This window comes from Zosterops lateralis, assembly GCF_965231275.1.
Source record: "Zosterops lateralis genome assembly, chromosome: 1".
NCBI lineage: Eukaryota > Metazoa > Chordata > Aves > Passeriformes > Zosteropidae > Zosterops > Zosterops lateralis.
Genome location: NC_139762.1, coordinates 86,947,855 through 86,969,162, shown reverse-complemented (window position 1 = coordinate 86,969,162; position 21,308 = coordinate 86,947,855). Strand labels below are relative to the sequence as shown.

At 42.4% G+C, this 21,308-nt stretch overlaps 1 protein-coding gene across 2 annotated transcripts in view; it reads left to right on the top strand.

Moving 5' to 3' along the window:
• Nucleotides 1-4,230, top strand: part of EPB41L4B (erythrocyte membrane protein band 4.1 like 4B) — a gene marked incomplete at its 5' end in the record, with an annotated part of 164,744 nt that extends 160,514 nt beyond the window's left edge. For both annotated transcript variants that reach the window (XM_083860082.1, XM_083860081.1), the window contains 2 exons: nucleotides 1,748-1,911; nucleotides 3,518-4,230. In XM_083860082.1, coding sequence (XP_083716208.1) covers nucleotides 1,748-1,911; nucleotides 3,518-3,587 — 234 coding nt within the window. In that variant the 3' untranslated portion in view covers nucleotides 3,588-4,230. The remainder of the gene's footprint in view (nucleotides 1-1,747; nucleotides 1,912-3,517) is intronic.
• Nucleotides 4,231-21,308: the final 17,078 nt, after the last annotated feature.

The following is a 21,308-nucleotide window of genomic DNA, read 5'->3' as shown; positions in this document are numbered from 1 at the left end:
ATCTGAATTTCAGAGATTTCCACAGAAAAATGGCAGGCATGATGGCCGTATTCTCAGGCAGGTATATGTCACAAAGATTTAAATTAATGAAATTATACCAGTTAAATATTTGGCTTAAGGATAATGTGCAATCAGACATATATACGCAAAGATGCTTTGGATATCTACTGAAAAATAATCATCCACAGCAAACACACTATGGAATTCAAGGCAATTTTTTAGCAAGTGTAGTTTGTCATCACTCTGCTGATTTCAGTGAGGCTGGGAGAATTTATATGAGGATTTATATGAGCTTCAGTGCGATGTCTTCCTCTTATGCCATAGAGTAAGATCTGGCAGTCCTCGGAGCACAGAGATCCTGTATGAGCAACACCAAATTTCATACTCCTGCAGTTTGTAAGGTTGAGTTTTAAAAGTTGAATGACAGAGAATTTTGAACAGATTCTATTCGCTATTATTTACACATAGGAGAGTTTCTTTAGTTTTACATTTTACAATGTAAAAATTTTACAATGATTTTACATTTTTAGATTTTACTAATTTTGTGGAATTAATGAAATTCCTTTTGCTTCAGAAGTTATTTTGGATGATTAGAGATGTGCTTAGACATATTAAAAAGTGACAATAAGCAAGCAAACCTAAAACAGCCAGTCTTTCCTGGGCTCAGATAGTTTTCCCACTGTTTAAACTAAGTTTGTTACTCACTTGGAGAGGCTTGCAGAATTTGAGAAATGATTAGAGAAAAAAAAAAATAAAAATAAAGGTTTCTCTTAGAATACCTGCTTTCTTATGATGGTGACTTTTCTTACTCCCTGCCTTAGACTGTGAACCAGGTTCAGAAGAAATAGTCATCAAGGAAGAAATGTAGCTGATACCAGTAGGAGCATGTTTTAATGATCCTGATGCAGTGACTACTGGAGTTGCTCTGTAATCTTCCCAGGTCAGGGTCAGACATGCACCACAGGCACTGGCTGTTGTGGTTTGGCATGAGAAATAGCCCATGCCAGAAAGCAAGACAAGGATGTTTGATTTTTAGGGATCCTCCCCCTCTGGTTGTAAAAATAGCCCAGTCTTTGCTATAATATTGTGCTGAAATACCTCACCTAAAAGGCAGGAAATGGTTGCTTGCTGTTTGTCTTAAATCTGCACTTCCAATATTGCTTTAACATTGCCTTTCACTAGATACTGCAAGAATATCTCTCTTGAGGCATGTTCCAGTTGGCAAAAGTGGGAAAGGGATGGAGATTTTGAAACCTGGACTCCTAAAAGCCCAGACTCCCAGCTGTTAACAAAACACAGAGTAGTTAGAAGAACCACCAGAAAATTATATAGCATTACTGAAGAATATTCCAGAAATCTGGAATACAGAAATCTCACGTTGTCAACATTCTGCATAGTTTTTTAGGGAAAATGCAATAATGATAAGTGCCATTCTCCAAATGGATTATGTTTTTTACCTGAATGCTGCCAGTCTCATACATGCAGTGTCATCTCACCTGGTGCATGTTGCAACCAGGCTTGTTCCCCAGGCATCAAAGGAGATGGCTGTCTAGCATCTGCAGAGGCTCCACTGAGAGGTTATAGCCACAGCCTCCCATTTGTTCTCATTCTTAGTTGCTGTTACTGAGTGTTTGGCAATGAAATGGATAGCGAAGGATGGCAAGACCAGCAGAAGCTAATCTAAATTTTTTTCTTTCTCTGTGTGTATGCTTTTTTTTTTTTTTTTTTTTTTTTTTTTTTTTTTTAGGCAGAATTTGCAGACAGCAAATTACAGTGCTGTGGGGTGCAGTCATCTCCCAAGATTACGCTGGTGTCTCCATCACCTGTCCTGAGGTCTCTGGCAGAGACTATACCAACCCCAACAGTCCAGACAGTATATACGTCGCATAAGCCCATTTCGCTGGCAGACAGGTACTGTGCAGTTCTTTCACAGAAATACTATGATGCTTTCTGCATTAAAGGAATTGGCTTGATTTCCCTTTTTCTGTCATAAATATCATAAAGTGTCATTTTCTCTTGTACTGAAAAATTATTGCTCGGCTACTAATAGGTGGGTTATGTAAAGAGATATCTGTAACTCATACTCTCGTGCTCTGAGATTAAAAAAAAGCCTACCTTAATTAACTGCTGCAGCCAGCAGTGTACCATTTCTGTGGCCAATGGCCTGGAGAGAAAGGGTTGTGCAGACTTTCCTCAGGCAAGTAATTTTGTCTGAACCACAAAGGTTTTGTTATAATAATTGCTGTTACAATTTGTTTTTTGAAATTAGATGTCCATGGGGGAAGGCTGAGGTTGAGAAATGTCTGTTCTTCTAAATGAAAAACAGGCATTGGTTTTATTTCTTGTTCCTCTTTCTTTTTTTTTTTTTTTTTTTTCTTTTTCCTTTTGCTTTTCTATTAATGTCAAGCTACAGTGGTCTTGTAATTTCTCAGAGAAACAATAAGCTGTACCACCTTTCCACAGGCAGACTCTTTTCAGATATCTATTTTTTCATCCTACTGGTTTTGCATGCTGGCTTCTTATTCTATAATTTAATCAAAGCTGAACTTCCCAAGCTGATAATTTACTGAATATAAATGTAGCAGTGGATATACTCAGTACTTCTGGAGCACAAAAAGTCCAAGGCTTATGAAAAGTATATCTTCGGCATAATAATGAATGAATCTTTTTTACTTTTGCATTCACAGTCAATTTCTATTTTTGGTCGTTAATTATTTTTTGCAGATGTTGGTTAATTGCACCTGCACACTTGTTCAACATTGCTAACTCATCTAAAAAATTATCATTCCAGTGAAAATGTAATTCTGAAGCTGTAGTGCTGAACTCAGCTTCTGTAAGATGTCTCGAACACAAATGTGTGATTCTACCCATGCTTGTCCACAAATGGGCTGCAAGGTTTCTGCAATGCAGTTTAAATCTCCAAACTGTGTTACAAATGTGAGATACATAATTTTCAGAAAAGCATGGTAAACAGTTTCAGAAATGGAATCGCTAACCCAGGGCATTCCCGATGTTACAAAACCTCTGAACTCTGGAGTGAATCAGTGAGAGCAAGGACCTCAGGCTCGGATTATGGCATCCTGATATGTGCAGGACTGTGGTAAATTCAGAATATCTATATATCTACATATATAGATATTCCTCAATTTCAGATTACACCAAGGAGGTCAGGGTGTAACATTATTCTTTCATAATGGCATTTGCTGTAGCTGCTTCATTTTTAGAGTCCTTGTCCAGCTCCCTTTGAAATCAGTAGCCTTTAATGGGGTTAGATGAAATTATAAACTGTTCTGCCATGTGGATCTTTTTTTATCCTTCTTCTTGCCTCTGTTTGCTCTTCAGAAATATCAAACGATACTTGTTTTTGAATCAGCCATCAGCTATCAGTTTTTTCACTGAATTGAGTCTGACCTTTTTTCCCCCTCCTTTGGTATTTTGAAAATGTTAATTATTTTAAATTGAAATCTGAGACTTATTGTTGTTCCCATAATTGGCTGTTTGTGCATTAATTACACAGCGCTGAGACTCTGAGGCGTGAACTTGAGAGAGAGAAAATGATGAAAAGACTCTTGATGACAGAATTATGAAATTCGCACTTCCGTCAGATGGAGAATGGATTGGGGCCTTTCATGTGCCTTCTGTCTGTTTACATTCCTCTGCTTCTGTGTACTCAACATAATGCATTGGGAAATGTGTGATATTCCTGGCTCGCCTGGATTCACCACGGTTGGTTAAAATTACGTCTCGGCTAGACTTTGAAGAAGTTCCTTTATTCATTTGCTGCTGGGAAATAAACCTTCAATCCCTTATCTCTCCTGAGATTTTATACTATTAACAAAATTAATTTCTGGTTTGGTTTTGGTAAATCTAGGGCAAAGAGGATCAGCAAGGAGCATACTGATTTCTATTGGGAAACACTGTTCTGTACATATGTTAATAAGTGCACAGAAATTAATGTTATGCAGAATATTTTGATAGTAACATAGAAAATATGTCATTTTGTACAACTGAAAATTGCAATGAGCTACTGCTATTTGTTAAGAGAACCATTTTTAAAGCAGAAGAATGATTATTACATCCTAACCCCAGGACTGTTAGTCTCCACAGAATAAACGGCTGTCTTATTAAATTCCTAACCTTAACCTCCACTCAGAGATATAAATAGCTGCAAGGGGGAGAGACATCCCACCATACAGATATACACACCCAATACTCCCTATAGCTTGTCACCTTGACCTAAACCTTCAACTAAATCTTACTGTGTTTCCATTATTGGATGAAAAAAAAAAATCGTTGTTTAAAGTAATTTGCTACTGACTTTCTAGCTTGATACTGACTTTTTTAAAGTAAGTGAGGAGTTTTACCTTCTCCAGTTTGCCTAGGCTTTAAGGCTAGCCCACGCTCAGACATCTTCTGCCCCAGCACTGAAGGTTGTAGAGCCTCAGCGATGTGGACGTGGCTCACGTAAGGACAATTTTTTCCTTCCTGAGTAAATAAACCACCTTCCTGACTGACATGAATTGATTGGTCCCTTTCAAGAACAAGAACAATGATATTTTTATGGCATAGCTGTGCCTATACCCATATTTTTAACTCCACTAATCAGCATGTATGTCCTGGCAAACCGGTGGAGGATGTGCCTGGCTATACATCACGTCCACCTCCGGCACCCAAGCAGCCTCTACATCCAGTGGAGCTATCTCAGGCATGAGGTGGGGTGGGTGATCCAGCACTAGCAGAGATGCAGGAAGGAAATTAATGGTAAACAGGTAATGCTACCAACTATCTCCTAGGGAAAAAAAAAAGGTTTCTGTTTCCCCTTGTTCAGTAGTGCAGGGTCATCTGGAAAACTAACATCTGACTGTCAGCTACAAGGTACTCTTTCAACAGGAAAGCTTTTGTGCGTTTTGTATGGCTGAAGATGTATATTTTTCTGTTACTCTGTACACTATGTTCTCTTATTTGTATTAAGATAAAAGATTGCCCTTCATTTGGCACCGATTATGATGGCTTTATCTCAGCTTAAGCAGTTTGTTTGTGTGGAGGCTGGGAAGTGATTGCTGTGAGACTGGGTTTCCTTCAGAGTTAGCCTCTGCTGTTTTTCTAAAATCAGAGTTCTGGAGAGCTTTGTAAGACTGTGGATTGCAGTGTGAAGGTATAAAATGACTTGTCTATTTTGTATTTGCTGGGACAAAAAATTAGCATTAGGCTTCCTATTTAAATCCACCAAACCCAAAACTTTCTGGTTGCCATAAATAGGGTCAAAATACACAGCACAACTGTTAGGTAGAAAATCACATTATAAAATTTAATCAAGTGGCTCAACATGAGCAGTGGGCACAAGGAGCCACAAAACCACACCTGGACTGTAGATTTAAGAGCATTCCAGCCACTTTTTTGGCTAATCAGATGTGACTTGTATGCTGCCCACCCTCTAGCTGCAGTGCCAGGACACTTCTGTGCATTATCTTTTGATACCCCACTCAATCAATTCAGCGTTCTTAAAAACTGATTAGGAACATTAAATCCCTGTGAAGAAATCAGAAAGGAGGGGGAAATGCACAGACATGAAAGAATGAAATTTGTTATTACTCTTTTCTCACCACTTCCCAGAAGGTATTGGTGAGGGAGAAACAGCAGCATATTTTGCCTGTGTCCAAGTGACAGTGAGTGTTTTGAAGAGCAAGTAAAAGGAAATTGTAACTAGAAATGCTGGTTTGGGAGAGGAAAATGAAGTAAGGTTGAGAATGGCACAGTGCTGACTAGCTGGATCTGGTTTTTCTGCCTGTTAGGTAACCCCCAATTGTGTTTGAAGTGGCAACAGTTTCACAAAGTCGTTGTTAAGGAAAACCCAGAGGGGAAAAACAAAACAAAACAAAACAAAACAAAACAAAACAAAACAAAACAAAACAAAACAAAACAAAAATCTGAACACACCCTTCAGTCCTACTGATTGCCATGGAGTGGAATTTAGGAACTCCACAAAATGCCTTCAGGTTTGGGGGCAAAACAGGTCTACGTTAGGACAGTCTGATGACTTAAGCAAAAGCCTTTACCAAAACTGAATGCTTGAGTCAGACTAGCCCATAAGATGTTCTGGCTCATAAACAGTCTATTAGTTTATTGTTTTTAATGCATTATTTTTGCTCCCGTTGTATAATTTTTTCAGCTGAAATAGTCAGAACCGGAAAATGAGTAACATGAACCAAGGTTACTTTATGGCTTTTCAAGGTTACTTTTACAAGTCTTTATGGCTGAAGGCACGCTTTGGGATAGCTGAAGAAGGGCAGAGATTCCTCCTTCTTTGGTTCCCACCAGGAGAAGAGGGAAAGGCTCATGTGGCTGCTTAGTTTCTGTGGGACATTTTCTACAGAACAACTCCAAGTACGTTGCCTTGTCGTGTTTTAGTGTCTTATCCACTGGCTGCCACTGTTTCCTATTCTGCAGTCTAATGGAGCTTTATTAAAACTGTTTTACGGATATCAAACTAAACTTTTAACTGTGGAATGTCATCATGTTCTTTCTTACTACGTACCTTCTTCAGCCATGCTTCAGCATCTCAGTTTTCACATCCTCTGAAGAAACACTTCTGCCTCACCTCTGGTTGGGAATAACAGTGTTAGGACACCTGTTACCCAAAACTACTGTGAACAAGACAGTGTTAACATGAACATATTGCAGAGGGGCAGATATTGCAGATTTGTCCCTACAATTTAACTTTAGAGGTGTTAAAGGATACTCTGCCTGAAGGTATGTCTATATAATAGTGCAGAAGTATCTGAGCTAGCTTTAAGCTTGCATATCTAGTTGTGGCAGCATGAAGCCCAGCACAGGCTATCATCATCATGTACATTGACATGTGTAAAGATAATGCATTTAAACAGCAGCCTTCTGAAGTATGGTCTCCAGAATTGGTGACAGGAAAGAGTGGCTGAAAGGATTTTGTCTCTTCAGCTCTCCTGGGAAAGGGTTCATCTCATCTAACATTAAAATGCCCAGCTCTCACCTGATGAGAGATCAAAGGAACTGTCTTCCAGAGGTGCCTCTGACTTAAGTGTCTACCTTTATACTGATGAAAGTTAAGTGAGATGAATCCTGCTTTCCGTCACTCTGGCTAGGTCTACATTGCAAACCCTTGCTGACTCAGCTGCATCATCCAGGGTTCAGCTTCGAGGCACAATTTGTGATTGGCGTAGCTCTGCCAGTGAAAGCCTTGCACACTAGGTGTAAATAAACTGCCAGAGATATCCTCCTGTCAGAACAGCTTTTATCCCTTGTGGGAGAACAGAGAGCTGGGATAACAACTTACAGTGACATAAGCACAGAGGCTTCTCTATAGTCGTGCTTCATCTGGGAGTAACTGGTTGATGAAACCTCCTCCTACAGCCACGCTGGCAAAGCCAATCAGGGGTGGCCCCGGTTTTTGGCAGTGCCCCGAGTGATGCTCTGACCCCGTCAGCAGACCCAGCTTCTCAGCGTGAAGTCTCCAAGCAGCGGAATGCAATGTTGTCATGTTTGGGTGATTCCAGCAAAATTTATTGGCCATTTAAATAGCTATGCAAGGAGTTAAATATTTTCTCATTTTGCAGTCTCTTATGGAAGCCAACCAACTGTGCTTTGTTTTTGTGTGGCTCAGCTGTTTCCACTATTTTGTTTTAAAGGGAATAACTGGGTTTTCTTTAGAAATGTTGGTTGAGATTCCACACCTCTCTCAGATCCCACTGTGTATGCAGACTTTTCATGTTTCATAGACCCTGGAAGTGCAAAATTTGAAAATTAACTCCTCCAAAGTTTTAGTTCATGGCTTCACTCTCTTACAACAGGATGCCTATATGCCCATTTGAAACAGAGCTGGCAATGCAGTGAAATGTTTCATTGGGGGCAGCATCATGTTTTGTTTGAAATGTTTACAAATAGCCTTTGCTTTTATTTATTTTTTTTCTGAATATATTTCTGGTTCATTTGCTACAAAAAACCTACTTGTAATTATCCAATGAAATATTTTATTTCTTTTTTTTTTCTTTTCTTTTTTTTTTTTTTTTTTTTTTTTTTTTTTTTTTTTTTTTTTTGATATCCTGATGTTCAAGGAGTTTGCAATAAATATACTGAGACTGATCTGTAATTGCATGTACGATTAGCCTCACAACTGTGTTTTGTAAAGTTAAATGCCGTAAAAGAAGCTGTAGATGACATGGAGAAGGAGGGAAGATAGAGAGTAGTGGAGGAGAAGGCTTCCTTGGCAGCTGCAGCATTGAGTGGTGGGTAGCAGCTTTAAAGCAAGACTGCTCACACCATTTTGTTTCACCTGAGTAGCAGCGTGTATCATCAGACAGTGTATGATGGCATTTTGTTGAAAATATGCCTAAAGAGAAACTTTTACGGCTCAGCTGTTTACCTGTTCCTGTATTCATGCCTGCAATAAAAGAGACGAAAAATAAATCACAGAGTCTGAGCAATTTGTAGTCAAACCAGTCATTTAGGAGGCAAGGGGCAACATGCCAATTAAAGCAAATATTTGCTTCCTAGGAAAGTGGATCTACCATCATTAAAAAAATTACAACACAAAGAAAAAATGGAGAGACAATTTCTTCACAAAGCCCAGAGGGTTTCCTCCATCTTAAAGTTAAATTCTAGTGTTGTAGGGTGCCATCCATCTGTGGAGTCATTAGGTGAGGCACACTTTGCTGAATACTAGAGCCAGAAAAACACTGGCAGGATCAAGGTAGACAAACACAAAACTTGGCAGGTTTTTGGGCTTTCATCTAGGGCTCAAAAGACAGCAAAAAGTATTACTAGAGTGGAAGGGGTGGGAAGGATGTTCCACACAGGGCTGAGATACACCAGGTTGTTAAACTGCTCCATCGAGGAAAATTTAAAAACAAACCCACCAAAAAACCCAAAACAAACAAAGCCTGTTCCCTGTAATTTTTTTTCAAAAACAGTTAAAACATTTCACTCAGATTTTTTTCCCTTGATTTTGTCTTTCTTTCAATGTCTAAATAAACGGTTGCTTCAGAATTAAATATTTCCTCTGCCTTCAAAGATCTCTAAATCAGGACATTAACTTTCCCAGTACACTTAGGAAATTAAATCCCAGCAATGTTCACCCCATTTTCTGAGGTTGCCAAAACTCTGTATTCAGGAGGAATCTGATCCCAACCCAATTCCTCCATCTGGATCTTCTATTTTTATTCTTTATGCGGAGAAATCAGAGGAGCAACAGATCAGCATTCTTCCAACTCTACTCAATTTATACCAAGAAAATTGATTATCCAGACAGCAAACCCAGTTAATTAATTCTCCTTAATAAAGATCTTTGCTAAAGAACAGTGTTCTGAGGTGCAATGTAATGAGAAGCTGTGCACTAAAAGGTCAGCAAATACTCTTGTGGAATTCAGCTGCAGTGGAGAAGCGTGGGGACTTCTGAGATGTAAATCTGAACAATCTTTTGGTTTGTTATCAGATGACTGATCTATGAGACTGAGTGTGAAGTCATTAATTCTGTATCTCTGGGGACATGCTTTCTCAAGCAGAAAACAATTTTTGCATACAGGCACTGTGAAGTTGGCGCGGGGAATAAGGCAATGGTTTCAGCCTGGCTGTGGTGGAAAAATCCTGTGGGAGAAGGGGAGAGGAAGGCACCTGTCAGGGTGCAGACCTAGACAAGTGGAGGGAACCCCAAGCCTCATGAAAGACAGTGGCCATGCCTTTGCCAAGCACAGTGAAGCCTTTGTGGCTGGTCAGCACTGGGATCCCTGTGCCCAAGTGCAACTTTACCCAAAGGGCAGCCCTGCAGCAAACCCAGAATCAGGTCTGGTTGTGACCAGATGTGTGGGAGGATACACGAGGAAATGAGGGAAATGAAAAATCAACTATTGTCCTTTCCCAGCCACTCCAAAACACATTCATGGGTGCATCTCAGCTTCTGGTGTCAGATGAGGCGAGCAGGCTTGCCCTTTCTGTGAGAAGCTGGAAACAGGAGTGTTTAGCTGTGGCGTCAGATATGTTTGACAACCCTGACCATTACAACTAGATCTTACATGCTGCACAAATGGTCTGTGAGGTGTCTCTTCACCAGTCTTTAGGGTCTATGATGGTCAGGAGAATAGGGGAAAACAACAGCAAAAAAGAGAGCAGCAAACAACCCACACTGTCACCTACTGAGCAGCCTGATGGCAAAGTACTGCCTGCAACATTATTTGCCTTTTTGCTTTATTTTAAAATTACAAATATAAAATTGCCTCATTATATAAGCAATATGCAACTGATACTAATTATGTTACTTTTTAATGAGTATTTCTACAGTGTGTGTATGTGTTTGCTACATAATACCAGTGAGTGCTCAGCTGTGTCATCAGAGTGGCATAAAAGCCACATGGATCTTTATTGTTTCATGCAGTGATTATTCAGTTTTTCAAGCAGGGAGCAAATTAACCCTCCTTCATTGTTCTTCTTCTGCCCTTTATTGGCAAACTCTTCTGGAAGTCCAAGAAAACCACAGTCATTAAAGGTATTTGGTCAGTCAACTTATCATCCCGGGGACTCCATGATGGGAAGAACTCAAATATCTTATTTTTTAAATTATTTGTCTTGCTGCTCCCAAAAACACCAACAAAACCCCCATGATTTCTGTGCTAATTGTCTCATGCTCTGTTCTGGCTGCTGGTCCCCTTCCAGCAATGCCAGGCTTGGTAAGGGCATAAGGTTTGGCATGAGACAACAAAAATTGGGTGAGGTTTTTTTGGAGGCAGGAGTGCTAATAGCACCCAGCACTTCTGTCCTTCTTGGGGTGCATTTCTTGCTATGGCTGACTCAACCTCTTCATCCTCCAAGGTGAGATGTGCACTGCCTTGCTGGAAGCCAGGATATTTGCTCCACCCAGTGGGGGTTTGGGGCTGTTGAGGCTAAGAGCTGTGGTGCTTATGTATGTAAGAGGCACCCATGGGAGCTGAGACTGAATTTTTGGAGGCTGCCTTGTGCTCATGTTGTGAGGCCATGAGCATGAGGCTCTGGGGAGAAAGGGGAGCTCTGGGCAGCTCAGTGTGAGCTGCCCTCTACTCGAGTGTGCAAAATTAGGGATTTAGTGGTAGAAGCATGACTGTGAGACTGATTACTCCTCCCTCTTGCAAAGACATTTCAAAGTTGTGCAAAGCTGACTAAACCCCACAGGACCAATCTTTGCTCAAGGAACAGAGAAAGGTCTGCAGCAGAGCTGCAGCCAGTGCCTTTGGCAGTACCTGTGCTTGCTGTGAATGAGAACGGCAGTGCTCTTGTCACACTGGCTCACAGCTCCTTTGTGGCAAGGTGAGGATGACAGACCCTGAGAAGCACCTCTGCCTATGAAGACAGCGATGGGAAGTGCTGGAGCTGACTTAGCTCTGCAGCCCAAGAGCACTCCCATTTTCCCACTTCCAGCTCAACATGCCAAGACTCAGTGTGAGTTCCTGATTATTTGCCCTGGTTATTGTGAGCCACTGGGAACAGAAGGTACCTCCTCTAACGACCTGCCTTGCCGCCCCTTGGTGCCTTTCTATGCCACCCTGCCAATCCTCCTCCCTCCTCTGCTTGGCACTCACTCACAGACTGGTTCATGGATTCCTGCTTCCTTTTCCCTTGTGAGCACTCCGCCCACAGAAGCATCTCTGGCTTTGTTGACTTTCCAGTTAAAAATCTTTTGCCTTTTTGGAGGCCCTTCCCAGGTCTTGCTTCCCCTGACCTCAGAAGGTGCTCCTCCGTCCACACTTTTCTACTTTTCCTCTATGTCTCACTCATCTCTCACCTCCTCTTCTGCTGTCCTGGGTCAGTGTCTAACAGGCATTACAGCATAACAGGTTTTCTTGCCAACTAGGAAACCTCCATGAGATGATCTCTTATAAGAGACCAGCTGGCTAGTGAGGGTCTGCCATCAGCCAGGGCTTCAGGAGCTCCCATCAAGTCCAGTAAATATCTGTGGGTACACTGCTCAGCCTTAGAGACTCTCCTGCTATTCCATGGCACCAGAGAAGGACACACAGGAGTTGTATTAAAGAGAGGATATTATCATTTGCCCTACCCTTAAAGCGAGTGATTTTACTCTCATATTTTGATTAGTTAATCTCCATTTTATCAGTGAGGATTTAGTGAACAGAGGCACCCCAAAGAAGTGTGACAAAAGTCATCTTCCTTCCCTAGCTCCCTCCCTCTCTTTTTTCTTCCCTCCTTCTCTTTGTCCTTCCCTTCCTCCCACACTTCCTCCCTTTTTCTCTCCTTTCTTTCTTCTTGCTTCAGAAGGGGTATTTTTGCAGCCTCACCATAATCCTAGAAAGTAGCGATGACCACCCTTTTATCCCTTCCTACCACTGAGGTCTTTGGCTATGCTGCTCCATATTGCTGTGCTTAACTTTGAAGCACTGGAAGGAAATGGGGGAAGTGACGGAAGAGGGAGAGGCCTCTTTTCTTCACCCTCATTCTACCCTTGTGGGATTTCTGTCTCCCACAGCAAGACAATTTAGATTCCTTCTCTGGAAAGATTGGATTAGTGCAGTGACTTGAATCCCTGCACTGCTAGTCCTGCAGTTCATCCTTGGTGACTTGAAGCCTCTTCCCACACATGAGCAGTCCCAGCACAGCTGTGCTGTGGCCTGCCCAGCCCAGCAGACCCAGACACTGACCCAGCACTGCACCCAACAGATCCCAGCACAGACTGTGGGGAGCTGAGCAATGAGTTTGGCAGAGAAGAACGTGCAATGGTGGGTCTCAGCAGCCTGCTCCTCTGAAGTGACACATCTCCTCGCTGTGTGCATTACTTACAAATTCAATGGCAAAAGGGCAAGGCTTCACTTTCTAGGGGCACCCTTCTCCTGCATGAAATCTTTTTGCAGCACTGAGGTGTCCAAGGGCCACCACGGCCAATCCCAAACCACTGTTCCACCAGCCTGTGCACCCCTGCTTGCACAGCCCTGGCTGCACTGTGGTCTCTGCTTCAACAAAGCTCCTTCAGGACAGCTTTGCTTGCTTGAAAACCCTTCCAAGAACAATGTATCCAAGCCTCAGAGAGGAGCTTGAGGACATGGAGGATTTGTTCACTGCAGCTGTCGGTCAGCTCAGGGCAGCTCCTATCTCCCTCCTCTCAGTGGCCCTTGGGCTGCTGCTGCTCTCTCCAGTGGGGACAGCCTGGAACAGCTCCAGATCTCCTTTGTCACGTCTACTCTTAAAGTCCGATTAGTGTTGTTCATGCTCATATTGTAACTGGAAGAAAAAAAAAGAGTGATGCTTCAGTAGGTCAAAGGGTGTGAAGAGATAAATTTAATTGCAATAAACGTAATTGCAGTAAATTCAATATATTGAAAGATGTTACCATTTAATTAAAAGTGTATGAATTATGCATGTATCTCTTCCACAGCATTACTGTGTGGGCTTGAGCAGTAACTGAGTACATTCAGCTCTAGCTGCCACATGAAACCCACGGCTGTTTAATTTCTCCCTCACACACCTAACACTGCCACCTGAACTTTTTCTAGGAGTAAACAATGACATACATGGGGGTTTACTGGAGTCACCTTTACCTTTCTTCTTACCTCTTGGGCACCTAAGAAGGGGCATAAATCTTACCCCACCAGTTTCTCCTGAGAGGAGGGAGATTGACTTTTGGGCAAATTTTACAATATCAGGTTTAAAAATCACATTATTTAGGGATGCAGAATTGTCGTGAAGGAAAGCAATGGATTGGGCTGCCTGTACCTGTCTGCCATGGGGCTTTGCAGGCAGTAGCATCCTGCAGTCCTGGGGCATAAAATGTGGGGTCCCTGGGCTGGCTGAGAGCTCCAGCATCCTGACAAGGACAAGGCAGGAGAACAGGGCTTGGTGGTGGAAAAATCACAGCATTTGCAGCTCCCCAGAGTATGCCATGGCTGGCATTGCCACCCCCACCCTCAGGTGCTTAATGTCACCATCAGGTGCCTGGTGCTCAGCTTAACTATACGCCCACTCAGTGCAAACCATTTCATTAATATGGAAGAGTGACTTTTTATAAATGCTGTGCTGTCATTCTGGGTACAGAAAATCTTCCCCATCAGGGCAGACCTGCCCTTTGCAGCCCTCCCGAGTCCATCCTGGCAGCCTGTGCCCAGGGCTGTGCCAACAATCTTCTGCTAAAGGCTGCTACCTTGTCATATCTTTGATTATTGAAGGAGATGGAGTGAACTCTCATGAGGGAAAACAGATACCATCAGTGTTTGTGGAAATTTCAAACTGGCTATTATGAAATTAAAACAGGAAACAAAGTGATTGGGGGAGGAGGGAGACACTTCTCCCTAATCACTTAATAGTGGCCCATACATTTCCTTAGACCTTGCAATAAATCATGCCTCATTTTAACCAGATGTGCAAGTTAATGAAATCTGAATCCAAATGTTCATCCCTTGTTAATTCACTGTAGATTTGTTCCTCATTTCCATGCCTTATGGAAATGAGAGTAAAGATTTTTTTGTTGTTGTTGTTGATTTTCATGCTTATACAAGCTCTGCCTTTTTTCTTCTAGGGAAATTTTGGCCTTGTTTCAGCAAGACACTCACACATGACCAGCTTCAGGGTGAGACTGGTCCCCCTGGCCTCCCTCCAAAATAGCCAGGAAAATTCAAACAGTTGCAGCAGAAGCACTTGCCTGTGCTGTGTGCTGTGCCAAGGCTTTAAACCACAAGATATTCTTACCAGGCACATTTGATAAGCTAGGCTTGGCTGTTTTCCTGCATGTGTTTTGGCTGATGACAAGAGTAATACATAACAAAAGGCATGAAGCTGCAGCCTGCTCCGAAAAAGATAGCAGAGTTATTTTCTTCTCTGTGCCTGACATGATCAGGGTTTGACAAATTCTCAGGGCTGAGCTGTTGCCTTGCAGTGACTCAGGAAGTGCACAGACCTCATCCGCTGTGCAGGGACCTGGAGACAGGATGTGGAGCAGAAGTCCTGGGGAAGAGGTTTGTCGAGCACCATGGGGAAGGACAGCTCAGCTAGAAGACAAAAGAAGAGTCCAGTGCTGTGGACAGGCCTAGGGATGGAGGGATTGGATGGGGGATTTAGGTGTCTTCAGGGGCCAGGCTTCAGGAGAAGGAAGAGCCAAAAGCAGCTAAAGCCCAAAAGAGATTGTTTTCACACTGACATTTTGCTAGGGTGTGCTACGGGGTGAGTGCTATGTTCTCTGTACTCTGAAGACAGACAAAGCTGCAGAAAGGCAGAGAAGGACTGGAAGCTGTGATGGAGCTGCTGTTTTTATTTGGTGGTGTCCCTGTCCTGGTTACATCTGTGTCTCATGTGCCAGTACCAGACTGGGCCCACTGTGAGTTCTGGCCCTTCTAAGTTTGAGGCTGCCTGCAGGTTGCATCTGGACCTGGATACATGGTAAGAGGTTTTTAAGGATATCTGGGATATATTTTTTGAGCATTAAATAGATAATCAAGATCAAGGTTGGATCTTCCTTGGGTGAGGAAGAGGAGACATGGAGAGAAGTCCGAGTATGGCATGCATTTCACAAACTGAATCTGTGGGGTTTTCCCATGCAAACGTGAGCCACATGAAAAATGTATCTGTGGCTCCTGGCCTGCAGAGACTGGGGTGATCTGGCTGTTTTCATTCCCTTTCCTCCTTGGAGCAGGAGCTATAGCATGGCAGCTATGTCTGCTTTCCAGCAAGGGAACAGTGGGGAATGGTTGAGTGGGGAATGGTTGAGTGGGGAGTGGTTGAGAGCTGCCTTGAAATATCTCAAGGAGACTTGAGCCACTAAAATAGAGCATTACTGAGTGGCACTAAGAGAGTCAAATGAAACCCTCAGCAATGGCTGAGCAAAACCCCACAGTCAGGGCAGCCCTACTGAATGGGCTTTCCATGCCTTTGGGCTCTTGAGAGGCAGGGAGAGGGCTCACCACTGAAAACACTCAAATAAACAGAAACTATTGGTAGCAGGGGTAACCGTATAAGAACCTACCATCTCTCGGGGCTGAACTATCTCAGCTGAAAGGCTCCAGGGCATGGAGACTAATGTAAATCCCTCTGCTGTGGGCACAAGATCTATCAAGCTTGTTCAGGATCTGAGAGGAATAAAGCATTGCCTCCACTCTGAAGAAACTCCACCACTCAAAACTGAAAGAGTTCTCACTTCTGCTTAGAAAAAAGACCTGAGGGCTGGCAAATCTTGAATAAGGAGGGAGACACCACAGCCTCTCTGGACAACCTCTTCCAGTGCATGGTCACCTGCACAGTAAAGAAGTTCTTATATTCAAGGGAAACTTCCTGTGCATCAGTTTCTGCCCACTGCATCTTGTCCTATTGCTTTGCACCACCAGGAAGAGCTTGGATCCTCTTGGCACCCTCCCTTTAGATACTCACAGACATTAACAAGGTTCCCTGTCAGTTATCTTTTCTCCAGGCTAAACAACAAGACCCAGAACAGAGTTAGTGAGAAGGCAGTAAGGCCTTGCTATAGCTTGAGTAGTTTCCTTACACTGTGAAGGCTGAAGCGATGGTGGTGATGAGATTTTGGATCTTAAAATCCATTCTAATTCAAAAGTGGTATTTGAGGAAATGTGTTTTTTAATGACACTAAGGCCTCTCTGTTTTAGCACTGGTTTATGTGCCAGCCAGGCCATAGGGTAGTGGAGAAAGAATGTCAGCTAATGCTCATTACTGAAGTGCTACAACTCATTTCTTACCACCTTCTATAACAAAGAAATGCAAAGAAATCTGAAATCACCCTTAATCTGCTTTTTTGCAAACTGTCAAAAAAGCCATTCTTCCTGTTTTGTTTTGTGAAAGCCCAGAAGTATTTATTGTCTCTAAAAATATACTCAGAAGAAGGGAAGAAATGTGCTGGTGGAATGGCTGCCCTGCTGTGATCCATGACAGTTTCAGGCATCCCGGAGGAAGGGTGAAGTAGCCAAGGGCATCCTGCAGGCTGTCCTGGCCAGCAAAGAGAGAAACCGAGGCTGCTGATGCACACTGGATGAAAAAAGCCTGCCTCTGCTTGGTTTAACTCAAGCAAGCTCACAGATATGGGCTGTGGTAAGTTTAAAGGCACCAGCACAAGGCTGAAGGGCAGAGCTGCAGCTGGACAGCAGACATAGTCCCCAGAAGGTGAACAAGAGGAATGGGTGTCTTGGACACACACACAGGACAGGGCTTTTCACCAGGCAAGGATTTTTTTCATCTTGTCTTCTCAATGTACTTGGAAAGGACTATAATAAAATAGAAATGGGACCAGGAAAGGTAGTTGGAAGAAAAGAGATTAATTTAGGAGAAATAATCTTTTTTTTTTTTTTTTTTTTTTAGGGCATTTAGACAATTCTGAGTACCAACTGGCTGAACCCAAATGATTTAATACTGTTTTTTCTCAGCATCATCTGATCAGGTCATGTGCAGCATTTCATTTGGCACTGGTAAAAAAAGAATACAGAGTCTAAGAAGCTCATATTTTGTTCTGAAAATCAGCACCACAAACAGCTCTTGGTATCTAGTTCTGTTCCTTTTGAGTCCATTATAACCATGATAAATGGTGCACAGCCGTTTGTGTGAACCTTGACAGGGGAGGGGGTGACTCACAGCAATTTTGTGCCACAATGCCATATCACAGCAACAGAATTGGATGAGTAATCTCAGATCTTGCCTTCAGGCAGCTTACTGGCTTATCTCACAGATCTCACTGCAACAAAATGTCAATGTTTTAATACCTTTGACATTTCTTTAGGTTCAAGAGACAATAATGAATCTTCCTTGGTTACTTACTAAGAGGAGATTATATCAGCAAAAGCAGCTAATTATTCTTATCCAAAGAGACAATATTGGAAATAATCTCTTTTTTTCCACTAAATGCAAGAGTAACCAGCATTAAATAAGAGCCTTTTAATTAACTAAAGTCATCAAACAGCCCTCAAATAGATTTAGTTTCAATCAGTGACTAAATAGATTTAATGCCTTGGAAACATCCGAGCACCTCAGGTGGATCTTTCCTTTTCTGTTCCTGCAGACACATACACTCAAGGAATGGCTGCCTGCAATGCACAAAGTAGAACATGGCAGTGCTCAAGACTTGGTAACCAGGACTTACCACAGCTGATGCCTGCTGCCATAAGCTGGCACAGCTCTATTCATCTTGTGGCCTGCCCAGACACCTTCTAAGGAACAGGAACAAATAGACCCTGGTGGAAATTAGCATATTTCTTCGAGTTTCTGAAGGGTGAAGGTAAATGACTAAGCTGCCAAGGAAAGAAAGATGATGTCTGTGATTTAGACCTGCTTGGAAAAGCTGTTATGAAGTTTATATTATAAATAGCTATGGTGATGCAGATGCTCCTTACTTGTAAAAAGGTAGATGCTGCTCTGAGCCCATACAGATCTATAGGACAAAACATACATACTTAATATTTTTAGTGAAGGGAGATCTTGATCTTTGAAGAGCCTTGTCAGACAGGAATCTCCTATGGTAATTGCTATTCAGCATATGTTCTCTGGCTCAGGCAGGGCACCTGCACCAGGGCTGTACAGATGGGTGCTTTCCTGGTGATGTTCCATCTCATCAAGCAGATGCTTGGTAGGTGCATTATGAAGCTGCTTCAGCATTTTCAGTTCAGGTAAGGAGATGCTCTATCACTTTCGACACCATGAGAGGGTAAGATGCACCTTGAAATTTCACTGCTCAAGACATCATGAAGATGGGGGCATTTTCAAATTTATTTTTAGGTTTTGCAAAACAAAAAAAGGCTTTTTGCAGAAGCTGGCCAGCCATGTTCCAGGGACAAAACAATGGAGCTGGCTTAGCACGTGGCTGTGCTATAAACCAGAGGTAGCACTGAGCTGATGTATATGATACATTGTGATATATTCTCCTCTGGATCTTCCAGTTTAGTCAATATCAGTTTGAAATTAAGAAGGATTCCAAGCAAAGGTATTTTCTAAAAATCTGAGGAGTGCAAAGCAATAGGAGTATGACAAGCAAAGGACCCTGCAACATCTTTGGGTCTAGTAAGATCAACAGGAAACATCCTCAGATTCACCACAGCTGTACCACTGAACAGCTTCTCAGTTTGTGAGAAATGCTGCTTCACACTGGCAAAGCTCTGTCAGATGGTGATATTTTCCCTGCCCAGGATTGAGTTCTTAGCTAGCTGGCTTAGCACTGTGTGGGTGGCTCAGGGAGGTTTCACACATGTCCCATATGCTGCTCTTCCTCTGTAACCACTCAGGTCTGCAAATCTGCCTCAAAACAAAGTGAGCAGCAACCCTTGTCCTGCCTGCTTCCATTCAGATGTCACATTTCTGTATGAAGCATCCCTGCTCTGGCTGCTTTGTGAAAGTTTCTCTTGTCCTATTAATTTTTCTTCTATTCTTCATCATTGTAAGCTAAATAGTCAACAGCTATCTTAGAGGGAAGAAGGGATTCCCATAGCAGACAGGACTTAGACCTCCTAATTTAGGAAAGGAGAGAGGTGCATTGGTAGCACTCTGTAACTCCTTAAGCGTCATCTTCCCTTTCTGGTGCTCACTTACAAGCTTTGCTGAATGCAGGTGCATGGTACTATTTTGTCTGCTTTGCCTTCTGCAAAGTAAATAGGCTTCTTTTAATGTGGTTTAGTTCCAAATGCACAAAAAATCAAAAAACAGACAACAAAAAGAAGAAAGTGTGTTTTCTGTGTGAACTGGCATTGTTTTCTACAGCATCTTTTGAGATATCAGGAAATATGTGAGAAGAAAAATTTTCCTTTTAAGTTGTCTAACTATTGTTTATGGTCAGAAAATTAAAAACTTGGGAAGTAAAAATGTAGGCTTTCTACTCTTTTTGTTGAAATGTGAGTACAACAGTTCACTGCTAAAATATGAGCAACAGAATAGATTAAATGAATTTTCTCTCAAAGATAATGACAATGTGATTCCCTGCAAGGAAAAAAATATTTTTGCTGTTCTTTTATAAGGTATTCAAATAGAAAAATAAATTACATTTTTTATCACTTTCCTTTTAAGGTGGTCGAATAGGGGATGTTTTTAATTATGACAAAAATCTCCATGTTAATAGTCTTGATTAAAGGGGCTTTTAAATAGCTTATCTGTCTGGCTATGTTTCATCCTAAAGCTCTGCAGAGGAAGATGTCTTTCATGTTGAATTTAAATGCTTATTATTCCTTTGAACTCTGCCAGTCCACTTATTTGAAGTTCTATTCTTCCCTTCCAGCCTGTGGAGTCAGCTCACCAAGAGATTTTGGTAATGTCACTCTCTGGGGAACTGCGTTGGCTAATTTGAACCTTGAGGTAGCAGCTGGGGCTGGTATTTCAAAGTTTGCTGTGACCTGTTGCCTCATTTCAGGGCCAGCTTTACACCAGGGACCTGCAACATCTTTATGGATCCATCAGCTGGAGAAATGAAGCCTTGATCTCACCTGTGGGCCTCCTATGACAATAACCACTGATAGCTAATGAACAGAGGTCTCAGCGAAAGACTGCTTTACCCCTGTGGTACCTACTGAGCAGAAATCCATGGGAGGGGAAAGGGAGGCAAGATGGGGCAGGTCCCTGGAAAAACACACTTAGACGTGAATGTGAATAATATCTGGAGAAGAAATTTTCTATAAAGGCTCCCACTCTTTTCCCCACTGATAACTACTGTAAATGTTATCTTCATTTTCTGCTTTATTTTGCCTCACACTGAAAGCAGAGTAATGTGCAGTGCAGCTGGATCACTGTACATGGCTGCATCCAGAAATGTTTTCCTTTTTACTCACCTGCAACAGAGTTCAGGCATCTGACAAGGTCAGGTTAGGGGAGCATCTCCCCTGGAGGATACACAGCTGTACAAATAGGAACTGCAAGTGCTTGCACGTGTTAGGAAATGATCCAGCTTGCTCAGCCCTCATGCCAGGGAAAGCAACGACCCTGGTCATGGATAAGGAATGATACAGTCCCCTGTGGCCAATTGCTCCTCTCCTGCCCGGTCATGGAGGTTTGAGGAACTAATCTGTAAAAAGGGACCGATGTAAGCAGATGGGAACCATTGTTCCAGAGCACAATGAGAGAACAAAGCCAAAGGTTTGGCCTCCTATACAGTCCCTGAATGGCCATCCTATTTGCTCCTTCAGGTAAGTGGAGAAGTGAAAGCATTTGACAAACGGATTGAAATTCACATGCTCTTGTCTGTGCAAGCACCGTACTCAGCAAAGATTTCACCGTAGGTTTCTTATACTAGAAGGGAATGCACTTTGCTATTTCTGCTGGCTGAGCACACCCAGTGAGCTGGAGCTGGCAGACAGGTGTGCTGCTGCTTGTCATGATTGCACACACACAGAGGAAGTTCT